A 12,365-nucleotide genomic window follows, 5' to 3' on the forward strand; every position below is an offset into this window, starting at 1 on the left:
GATATCCTCTCCGATTCGGATTCTTTATTGAGTTTCAAGCAATCAAATCACATTATTATTATTATTATTACTATTAATAAAAATATTTGTTCAAAGAATTAGGACCAGAGGGAGTCCGGTACTCCTTTCGGTCCGTAGCATCGCCAGGTCCTCTTTATAAGCGAGGACCGAAGAGGGAGGGTCGGGTTTCATCCTTCGCTACACTCTAAGCCTGTTGGGTTCTGGGGCTCGGTGGTAGCAGAGGAGAAGAACGCGAAGCTTCTCTGAGAGGAACCCGATCTAATGGCAAACGCCTTGGCTGAGCAAGGAAGATGGAGAGATCTCGACAAGCTTCTCGCCAGGCCCGGAAACATCGTCGGCCATGGCTTCGAGCACAGCCCCACTGTGAGTCCCCAATCTCGGTGCCTTTTCCTTGTAATCCATGCTTTCTCTGTGGATTTCTCTTATTAGGGCTTGTTTTCCTAGCTGAGGGAAGAGATCGGGGAGTTTGTGAGGGTGTTGGTGGTGGGGGCTGGTGGGTTGGGCTGCGAATTGCTCAAGGACCTGGCTCTGTCTGGCTTCAAGAACATCGATGTAATCGACATGGACACCATCGAGGTTTCCAACCTCAATCGGCAGTTCCTCTTTAGGTACGGAATCACCCTTGTCTATGTCTTTTGTCTTCTCATCTAGTTAACATTTGTTGTCATGCAAACAGTGCGGAGTATGAGATGATCGATCGGAAACCTTATTTTCCCTAGTTATGTAAACTGGGTTAAGCATTAAAGTAAGAATTTTGGGTGAAACTGGCATTATGCATCGAAATGCTGTGGATAGCTAAGCGATATCCTTCAACCTCTCTCTAAAGAAAAAGGAATGTAACGCTAATTTTGATATATTTTCAAGAATCAAATCCTATTGGTTGGGGAACTTTGGCCAACAAACATCCAAAATTCGAAATTATGGTGCATATGGGGGAAAGGCCCTGAATCAGAGAACAATGGTATTAATGTTTGCTACATATACTATTCTTAGCTCTACAAGCATCAAATCCAAACAGTTGCAATGATGAGATACCTTTCCCAAATTTCACAAGTTTAAATTGGTGGTTAGGTGGTGAGTTCACTGAAATTAGAGTCATGTTTGATCCCTTACAGACATGTTCAGCAGTTTAACTTGCCATCCTTCACCTGTAGGGGATCTTACCATAAATTGTTTTCTTCTATGGTTGGTGTTCCTTCCATTTCTTGTTTTACCTGAGCATTGAAGAAAACAAAAAGTGCTATGAACTGGTGGGAGTTAATTCAGACCATTGCAGTGGTCCTTGAAGTGGTTAGAAGAGAAGATTATGCATAAATTTTGACATTGGAGGTAATTGTTTAAATATGCATTGGCACTTCAATTAGGAATACCTGTAATGCTCTTATGGACTAGCCAATGCAATAAATACCAATCTAGTCACTTCTTAACATAGCTTGATCACAAGTTGATGAAAAAGAAGGTATGTACAAATGGATACCATGTTGTTGAAGTATCATAACACAAGCCTCTGACAAACTTTTGAAGAAGTATTCACTAGTTTCTCCATGTAATTGTGGCTTGGATGAAATCACCATAGTTTCCGGTATGTGGGGAGATTAGGTGGTCTCGCATGTTATTTCCTTTCTTTTGGGGGGGTAAGAATGGCATATAGAATCTCTAGCTTGAGATACTAGCTTTGATTGTGTCATGCAAATTGGCTGCTTAGCAACTGTAGAAAATAAAAGATCAATGGCCCATTAACCACCATATAAATGGTTATTGATGAGGCAAATGGCTGTGGTCTCATTGACATCACAAGCAATGTTGTCAAATTGCTATATGGTTTAGATGGTTGCTCCTTTAGATGCTTCGGCAAAATGCTTATCTCGCTAGGCGGGTACTTATAGTTAAAATCTCCAAAATATGTTACATTTAGTATAATAGACTTGTATGATTAATTTATCACGAATATAAGAAATCCAACCTCCAAATTTCCTTGTTTCTCTTGTTCAATGCCCATAATGCTCTTGCCACTCATGATGGAGAAGAAGATATAAAGTCAAGAGAAGTTAGCTTGATAGATGTTTGTCCTTAGGTGGATGAGCGAAGATTAAAAATGGATAGTTTTGATAGTAAAGTAGTCTTTAGTGATTTCATAAGTTTACTCCATTAACGTAATTCAAACTGATGGATAGCAAATTCACTTCCTAAAATTTATGCAGAAAGGTGGCTGAAAATGTTCAATAAAATTAGAAATAGGCATTCAGCTGATACCGAATGGCTAATAAATGGCCATAGGCTTGCCTAGACACTAACTTAGATGCTTGATTTGTCGTCCAACCTAGGAGCTTGGAATGTACCAAAAAAACCTAGCAGCTTGGAAAATATGAGGCACCTAGGTAGTGGGGCTGCCCAAGCGCATAGGAAGCACTCCCTAGGCACCATTTATGACAACCTTGGTCACCATACTCACTTTGATTCCATATTAGAAGCCCCTATCTTTTTGCTAAATTCCATTCACCATACTTGTATGGACTGATTTTAGCAAACCACTAGAGTGCTGAAAAAAATGCAAAAGATGGACTCTGGAGAATGTTATGAGCAATACAATAGGTTTCAAGACTTAATCAAAACTGCATCATATATGCTTGATTTTTTTTGGTTCATTACCCTTTTAATGGGGTGAATTTGCTGTGTACTCATCTTGATCTAAGGATCAATGCATCAGCTTAGGCACTTTTGCTGGAAGCATGGGAGAGAGTAGTGCTTTAAAATACGGTGCATACTACCACATATGCATATGCGGTCCCTTAGCTGCATCACATTGCCTATATATGGTCATGACTCATAACACATATGGATTAAACAGGCGGCTCACTTAGCATTGCAGGACCCCATATATGGCTTGCTTAAGCCCTATTTGGCATTAGTTCTAGTTTCTAGTTTTCAGTTTTTGTTTCCAAAACATAGAAACCAAGGGAAAAAAATGGTTTTGGTATCTTGGTTTCTATTTTCAGTTTTTTGATGACTCTTTTTCAGTTTCTAGAGATTGTGGAATTCTGTTAGTTACCTTTTTTACAGTGCTTTTATACTATTTCCATTTAAATGTTGGCGATCCATATTTGCATGGACGCATGGGTGGAGATTATAAAAAGTTAGTTTGAAAAAATATCCTAAGGGACTTTCCTTCTATTCTTCCCATCCCAAAATTTTGCATGCCAATGAACTACTCAAATACTTCAACCAAGTATGAATTCTTCCATAAACATAACTTCAAGAAGGAAAGATCAAAGATTGACGAGAAAGTTTAATGCTTTTTGATCCATAGGAAAGTTATATCAAGAGAAAAAGAGCAGAGGCCTCCTCAAGCTCCTATATATATATATATATTTGTTTTCTTTTTTCTTCTCACAAAAAAGGTGAAGAAAGCAACAAGAGGGAGAGGGTTCTGGTTTCTTGTTTTCTTTCACTATTATGAGGTTTGATATTATTATTTAACTATATAATCTGCATTTTGTATTGACAAACTGGTGGAGCAGCAGCGGGAAGAAGAGTTTTTTGTCATTATTTTGTCCTTATTAAATTCTGTTTTTTCTTGTTTGGTAATTTACTATTTACAATAGCATAAAAGATAGGATGGATGTGATCGGAGTTCCTATGATGAGAAATTTGGTCTCCTCATGGTCCTAGTTTTTTCACTATTTATGTTATTTAAAATTAAATTATAGAAACCATGATAGCTTGATCATATTAAATATTTATTTCCCAAGTACGAGATGCATGTCCAAATTCTAATATGAATATTTTGCAAGTGATAATTGTCGATTTGCTTAATATAATAATATAAACTGAGGGTTGTAAAGTTATATATGATGACCTAAGGTGATTGTTAAAAATAATCACTTGAAATTATTTTTTTTTGAATATTGTTTGCCTCCTCATCAAAAGTTTTGGTTCTGCCACTGCTGGAAATGTTGTCAAATGCCATCTTAGTATTGTGTGATTGCATGAGCGAGCATGCTTAGCATTTTGGAGCCACATGTGTTGTGTTGGTTTCCATCACCTTATTAGTCAAATTATTGAGTTCCAATTCTTTTTAGATGTTGCTTCTAAGACATTGAACACGATTGAGAAATTGTTGCTATGAATTCAAATTGGAAGGGGCATTCAAATGATCTACGATCAACTACAAAAGTATTTGTTTAAGATGAGGTTGAAATTAATGCCGTCACTCAAGAATCGCCGAACCGGAATCGAACCCTGTGTCGGCCGGTCGGTCGGTGGTACGTTCGGTACGGGTATGTATCGGTCCATGCTGGGCCGGACCGATAGGATAGAGAAGGAGAGAGGGAGAAGAAAGAGAGGAAGAGAGGGGGGAGAGAAGGAGAGGGAGAGGAAGAGAGGGCTTTTGGAGCCCATCCGAGCTCTTGCCGAGCTCGATAAGGGCAGAGGGAGAGAAGGAGAGAGAGAGAGGAGGTCCTTACCGAGTGTTCGGAGGTCGTCGGAGGTCTCCGGATGGACGACGACATTGAAGCAACGTCTCCGACAGCCGATGAGCCCGCATCGAGGGGCTTGAGGGCGATTGAGGTCGAAGGAGGGCGGAGGCAGTGCGAAATAGGGGTTCGCCCCTGTTTTTCCTTTTCTTTTGGGTTTTATTGCACGAAGTTGGCAACCTAATTGCCGACTTTGCCTATTTTGTCTTTTTTTTAATCATTTTGGTTGAAGTCGGCAACTAGTTGCCGACTTCACATGGCAAAACCCAAAAAAAAAACGGAAAACGGGAGTGAACCCTTGTTTCGCACTTGAGGAGGGCAGAGGCCCTCCTCCAGCCTCGACCGTCCTTAGGCCGCTCGGCATGGTCTTGGACGGCTTCTGGCGGGCGCCAGGAGCCCTCTCTTCCTCTCCTTCTCCTTCTCTCCCGCCTCTCTTTCTTCTTCTTTTTCTTCTCCCTCCCTCCGAGATGGCCGTTGTGCCGTTTTGTATGCTGGAACTGGATTGGTTTTCCGTCTGTATGGTTCAGCATGGCCGGAACCATCCGGTTTGGGACGGTTTGTGAACGGTGGCGTCACCCTTTATCTAAAGGAGGCGTAACCCCATACTGAGGAGTGTTAGGAGAAAAAGACTAGAGCTACACTCAAAGAAGTATTAAGGACATGGCTATGGAGTAGCATAATCTATGGTAGAGACAAATCTTTCTTTACTGTAGTGAATGCCTAATAATTCCTAGTCTACACTACTAGAGTTGCATAATGCTGAATTATTGATATCTTGAAGTTCATGGGATTTGATCTTGAAGCACTTAGAGACTGATACAGATCTACATGCTAATGCATATATATTATATATCTTCTAGGCTGCATATGCTGCATATTTTTTGATATGCTGTGATGTTTTGTACCACAAGACTGTGTTGGTAATGAGCATTCATGTAGCGTTGTTTTCCATTCCATTATAATGTTGTTTATAAGGTGCAATACTAGTTTGTCTTTGAAGTGGGAGGCTCATTTAGTATGCGAGAAGCTTAATGCAATGCCTCCTATAAAGTTGCTTCATTGGATGGCGATTGGCGAGTACAATCAAATAAATGACAAAGTCTTGAAGTGCTATTATACTTGAAGAGGATGATTATATCCAAGCTTTCAAATCTTAAAAGTTACGAGAACTCAAAGTATTTCAAGATTTCCAAGAACTCAGAATACTCATAAATTCCATCTCTTCCCAGTTCCAAAAGAGTAGTCAAGAATTGGTCTGCATTTGCTATTTCAAGCAAGAATTGCCTCTTTTCAATGAAGATTATGCTCTTTCATGGGTCCCAATCAAGTCCTTGATACGTCTCGACTCTATTGCAATGCTTTTTTTTTCTCTTGATGCTCCTTAAGGTGGGCCTATGCCTTCTTCTACAGTATGACAACTTCAATCTTAAATTCTTCTTTAATAGTTTTAATGCATGCTTTTGTAACTTCTTGCAGATTATTTGAGTAAATTCATTGACCACAGTTGTCTCTTGAGCTATACAATTCTGGCCATTGGCATCTCAAGACATTTGCAACTTGAGAATTTGATTAATAAAGTGTTGCCTTTTTTGATGTAAGTGTTGTCACCATTGAATGCAAGCAATTCATTGTTTCCTTCTAGTTGACAGTTTTGAGGAAGAGAGATTGGAATGCACCAAAGTGTCATATACAGTTGCTTTTGTAAATCTTTGAGTTCACCTAGTCTTTTGATCATTTGATGATATTGTGAACATCAAACAATCTGTTAACCCTGTTTTCCTAGAATCTTCAATAACCCCAAGAAGATTGAAGAATCTTTCTAAGGATCTCTTTCTTGGCTTGCACTATACATTTTGTTTGGTCAAGTCTTGTTGGCTCTTGAACATGGATTCCTCTTCTAGATGATGGTATCAGCCTGACGATCCCCTTTGCCTGTTGCTCTATTAAAACTGGCTTGAAAGTTGAGCAAGACAATGAGCAAGATGGATAATTGCCTTCTTTCCCTTGGAAGTTACACTACATTATCAAGGTTGGCGTTTGCATCATGATTTGTGAACAAATGTCAAGTGTCAACACCATCCATGACTTTGACAAAGAGTGTTCACTGACACTCTGGTAAAATCATATTAGGCATCAAGTCGGAATTCAGCTCGAATGGAATCTGATGTCTCCTGCTCCATGCTCAAATCAATGATTGTCGGTGCTCAAGGAAAGTTATCTGAGGCATCGAAACTGGTAGAAAATTATTGTGAACCATAGGACTTTCCAAGATCTCCTGCAAAAGTGTCTGTCAACTTTATGAGAATCAGATTAGGATGAGTAGGCTGCAAATCCACTCCATCAGCGGGCAGGAACTTTAGTGTTCAAGCATACTGGACGCCATCTCTGTTATAGCCTTTATATCTGTGGTCTCTTGACCTTCTTATTTAGAGGCTGAGATATATTGTGCTTTGGCAACCCAGATTTTGCTAAAATCAGTCCCTGCAACAGACAAAAATTGAACAATAACTTGACTGCTTTATTTTGTGTCTTGAGAGGTGATCCATCATTTTCCACCATTGTTTTTAGTTGACTTTCATCGAGCCCTGCAACATTTTTGTGTGGTTGTAAGCGTGAATGATGAGGCAAGCTTTGTCTGTCATGCAACAATCCTATGTAACTGCAGGTCCTATAAAAGGAATTGGTTTGGCACTGTATTTTCTTTCTAAAAGCAATTATCATGCATAACGGGATTCATTGTTGGTAGGATCTTTGCAACTTTAAAAATCTAAATCCTCCAATCCTCCACCGGAAAGCTCATGAGAATAGCTGTATACTAATTATATCAAGCAATAGAAAATTAGAAATGCTTATAAGTTACAAAGATCCTTCAAAAGATTAGCTTTAACTCAGTGCAACATCCTGAAGGTATGTTCTTGGCAAATGGTATCATGTAGAATGCTTGTATCCAATGCATAGATGGGCAAAGTGCGAGGAGATTTCAGCTAGCTACAATTTAAAGTTCTAGAGGAAGTTTATGATTTATAAAATAATATCACCTGGACAACAAGTGTTGAAAATATACTAAACATCATATGAAGAGATTTTTAATCTGATTCTTGCATGTCATTATACTAGTCATATGCTCACCACATCTGAGGCATGCCACAATATGAAAGACAGACAACTTGTACAACTCCTAGGCTCCTATACCATGCAATCAATTTGTTTCACTTAACTTCCGTGAAGGTTCAGGTTGAAAGTTGGGGAGCGATTGCTGTAGTGAATGCAATATTTTCAACAATTCATTATCCGGGCAAATAACCAATCTATATGCCTATATATTTAATATATATCTATATATATAACACATCAGATACATGGAATTCTGTACATGTACATACAGGTTATTCAACTGATTCTTGTAAACCCGGAAATCTAAAATATAATTTTGGTGTTTAGTTTGGTTAACTATGACAACTTTTTGTCACGAAGTTCGAGCATGTGCTTTAATTTGTCAGCTTACAGGAAGGTTGAATCTTGGAATAATAGAACCTTGTTATCCAAGTATTTCTACTCCTTAAAAAAATAAAATAGCAATTTTGTTTCAAACGGAGGTCCAGCTATTTTTGCAAATACTGCCAAAATCTGGTAGCGTCTACTGTAATTCATGATGCTGATGGATTGCTCAATGTTGTAGTTGAAGACAAGGTTTTGAATTCTGTGGGATGAGGGAATCCTGATTTCTCTTTGGAATGGGATGCCCTATTATCCTGCCTTGTCCCAATAGCATTTCCGATCATGCATCCCGGAAGATATCCTCCGTCCATTTTCCCTTCTTTGTTTCATTCATTCTTTCTTTATTTTCTTCCTTCTTTCCTTTCGTTTTCTTCTACCTCCGTTTCTTTCCCTTCCTTTTTCTTTCTGTTTCTTATGCCTTTATTTCTTGTTTCATTTTTCTTCTTCTTGCTCTTTCCTTCCTTCTTTCCTTTTTCTTGTTCTTCTTCTTTCCTTTTACCTTTCCTTGTCTTCATCTATCCTTCCTTTCTTTCTTTGCTCTTTCTTCTCTTCTTAGATGGATGGGTTTGGGAGTCACGACCCCATCCTGGTCCCCTTTTTTGATTAAAAATGAGATGGGATTGCTGGGACACCAGTTGGGACTTAAACCCTTGGTTGAAGATCTTCCATTAATAGGGCTAATTGTAAGGGGCAAAATGTCACATTCCTTTACAATCAATCATGAGTACCCTACGGTGACAACAAATGGATTGATAGTTTAAAATGAAGAAAAATTTAGGGAACAATCAGTTAATGATATATAAGGAGGAGGACAAATAAAGTGATATTAGGAAATGGTATTGACTGCACGGACTCTAACTCCTTTTGTATTGCATCTGTTTAATATGTTGTTTTGTTCATGCCCCTATGAGATGTTTTAAAAAAAAAATCTTACTGCTAGTGGTACTACTAAATTCTGGTAAACATTTTGCTATGGCCTTAAACATGGGACCAAGGTATATTTAGAAAAAAGGACTGTTTCCCCCAGAAACTATTGGCCGCACATCAGATTTTCACCCAAGCTTTGTTTGACAGAAGGTAAAAACAGTTGCAGTGGCTGGTAGCTAGGTTTGAGATGTTTCCATAGGATATTATAGTTGAATATCTTATGGCACTTGTCTCCCTGAAAGGAAAACATGCCTCTACTAGTGCTATCAATGAAGAAAACATAAATAAGGGAAAGATATATAACAGGAGCAGTTGTAGAACAGCAGCTGTCCCTTAAAAGGGTAGATCAAGAACAAAAGGAGTAATTCTTTTAAAAAAAAAAAAGACAGAGGAGAAAGAGAGGGAAAGTGGATAGCTGGAGAGATTATTGGGCCAGTTCATGCCGCACCTTTTGTTATTCCACTTTAGAGTGAACTCTTAGAGGGCATACATGTTGCCATTTATGAGTGGCCTGGCATATTAAAGTTGAATAGAAGCATTCCTATGGGCCTGGAACTGTGATGAATTAAGTAAGAATTTCGGGCTAGGGCTTTATCTGTCATGTTAAATTTGTGGAATCATGTAGTGCATTCACTCTAAATAAAGTACCATGTGCAATGATGTGATTGGATTAAACCATTTCTGGAATCATGCGCCACATTATTCACATGAATGAAAAATGATGGTAGATCATGTAATCTCAACTGACCATCAGATATTCCTTAAGCTAAATCAGATAGATTATCATATATCAGAAAAAGGTAAATGCATGGAAACATGCTGTGTCTCCATTATTTGAGGTTCATGAAGTTTGTTGGAATGTATCCCTCAATGTTTGGCTTTGGTACTGCAGGCTTCAGGATGTTGGCAAGTCCAAGGCAGAGGTAGCTGCGAAGCGTGTGATGGAAAGAGTTAGTGGCGTGACTATTGTCTCTCATTTTTGCAGGATTGAGGATAAGGACCTGGAATTTTACAATGATTTCAATATAATTGTCCTTGGTCTTGATTCCATTGAGGCTCGAAGCTACATTAATTCTGTTGCTTGCAGTTTTTTGGGTAGGTTGCTATTCCTTATCTACTGTGGGCAATTAAAATGCCCTGTTTCAATAATTGACTTTGAGCATTGTTTGGTGTTACTCACATGAAGTGCATCCTTTCCACATTGCATTGCAAATTTTTCATTTGTATGTATCTATAGAAATTGTGATTCTTATTTTAAGATGATTAATGCAGTTATAGTTCGAACTAGGTCCCTGGTAGTCATGCCTTATAGTTGCCAAAGAAATTTTTATCTGATTTTGGATAGTTCATTTGTTAGTGGGATTTTAAGGTAAACTTACATGGTGTAATTAGTGAATAATGTATAGACTATGGATCAAGATGTTGGACATTGACAAGGTGACCAAGCATATTGTAAGTATCATGGATATTAGGATGTTTTCTTGGATTTGTGGTGAAGCTTGGAAAGACAGATAGAGACTGCATATCAGGTTAAACTTGGAAGAATACCTACAAAGTAAACAATGGAGATGGCCTGTTCATGTGAAAAAATGGATAAAGATAAATGGGATAAGCTAGAGCAACAAGATGGTTGAATCTATATTTTTATTTGTGTGTCTGTATCATATTTTTACAAAATAAAGAGAAGAACTAGATGGACTGGAGAGACTTGGTGAAAGAGGAATTTCATTGACTGTTGTTTCTAATATTCATAATATCCATAATTGTTTTGGTTCTTACAAGTTGATTGCAGAAACAGTGCCTATTAGAGAGCTAGTTTTGCTCTTGCTCCTGAAATTTTATGATCGATAGCTATCTGACATTTGCTACGTAGGCTGTTAAGGAGCTCTATTTTTATTTAAGAAATAATGATAATTTTCTTTAGACTTCTCTTACCAAATTTACTTCTTTAATTTTTTTATATTCGCAAAAAACATGATAGGACTTCAATGAAAATCTTGCTCCTGACAGAACAGATGGTGGAAGAATATCAAAATATTCTATCATTTTCTGGAGTAAAATAACGGTCAAGTTTTGTTATATTTCATTAGACCTTGTAATTTTGTATTGAAGACAAATTCTTCCAACATATTGTATACTGTTTGATGGCAAGTTTGGTTAGTAGATGTTGAGAACAAACCTACTCCCCAGGTTGTGGTGGCCATTGCACTTAGTTCTCTTGCAGAAGTTTATATTGCATATGGCGCCTTGATGGAGGCATTTGGCATGTAGTTCTGAACTCCCTAGAGGTTGCAAGTATTGGTGAACATGGTTGAGTAACTTTGAAAGAGTGACTGCCAAATATTTATTTCTATTACTTGGCATATTCTGAATGGAATGACTTTCAGCTGTGAAATACATTAGTTGAGTGCAGTTAATATGGAAATAAAAAACCTACATCTAAAATGTTGGATCTTCATAGAAGATCTTCAATATATTTGAGGCAGAAAGAAACTCTTGAAAGCTGGACATACATCATTACCAAGATGTAAGGAAATGCCATAAAACTTACACTGTGGTGGCAATGATTTGATTTGCATGGGATACCATGTCTATGTCACAATTGTTGTTCTGACAACTTGTTGGATGATGAAGAGGTGCTGTATCTTAGTTTTTCATGGATATGCTCATGTTACAGAAAGATGGTCAAAGATCAGACCACCTGGGCAGGGAGGTTTAATAATGATTACTTCAATGAGAATCATGCAGTTTGAGATAAACAGGAGCACTTCATAAATAGTATGCTTAGATATGCTTCCCTTCTTACAATGACCATTTAACAGGTTTGCATATTTCTGACCTATTTAAACATTGGTGCCTGCATTTATTTCATCCTTATTTGAGCCAAGCATCGAGGTGTATTCCATGGTGCTTCCAAGTTGGTCTGTATTGCTCTACCATGTTGTTCCAGTGTGCCAGCATGTGCTATGTGTCAACATGGGCATATGTTGGGCATGTACCTTGCTGATTGGTGAGCAGCATGGTTACCAATGCCAGCTTTTAAATTCTCAGAGGCTAAGTTGATCAATTGCCAATGTTTGTGAAAATTAGTTTCACAATGAACACTGCACCTAGACTGAAAAAAGAAAGGCTTCCTAAAGCTGATTGTCAAACATCTGTCAGAATCGTGCCAATAAACTAGTGAAAACTAACTGGCCATTTGGATAATTAGATGAACTTTCACTTTGTTCTTGATGATTAAAATATAAGGTGTTCTTAACCAGGGTGTTGAGAGAATGAAATTCCTTAATATCATATGATTGAAATAAAATTTATTTTTTTGTTAAATGTTGCTGTCATGGAATGTGATCAAGAGGGGCTGAATTTGAAACCATGTAGTTTGGTGTTTGTCTCTTTTGATCTTTTTCCTTTGTTCGTTTATGTTTCTTAGGATGATGTGGATAGATA

General features: G+C 38.0%; 1 protein-coding gene across 1 annotated transcript in view; it reads left to right on the plus strand.

The window, feature by feature from the left end:
- The first annotated feature begins 119 nt into the window (after window positions 1-119).
- The window catches only part of LOC105060447 (NEDD8-activating enzyme E1 catalytic subunit), a 29,373-nt gene continuing 17,127 nt past the window's right edge, over window positions 120-12,365 (plus strand). Inside the window, exons 1-3 of the mRNA XM_010944163.4 lie at window positions 120-384; window positions 466-629; window positions 9,811-10,013. Coding sequence (XP_010942465.1) covers window positions 283-384; window positions 466-629; window positions 9,811-10,013 — 469 coding nt within the window. The 5' untranslated portion in view covers window positions 120-282. The remainder of the gene's footprint in view (window positions 385-465; window positions 630-9,810; window positions 10,014-12,365) is intronic.

This window comes from Elaeis guineensis, chromosome 7 (assembly GCF_000442705.2).
Source record: "Elaeis guineensis isolate ETL-2024a chromosome 7, EG11, whole genome shotgun sequence".
Taxonomy (NCBI): Eukaryota; Viridiplantae; Streptophyta; class Magnoliopsida; order Arecales; family Arecaceae; genus Elaeis; species Elaeis guineensis.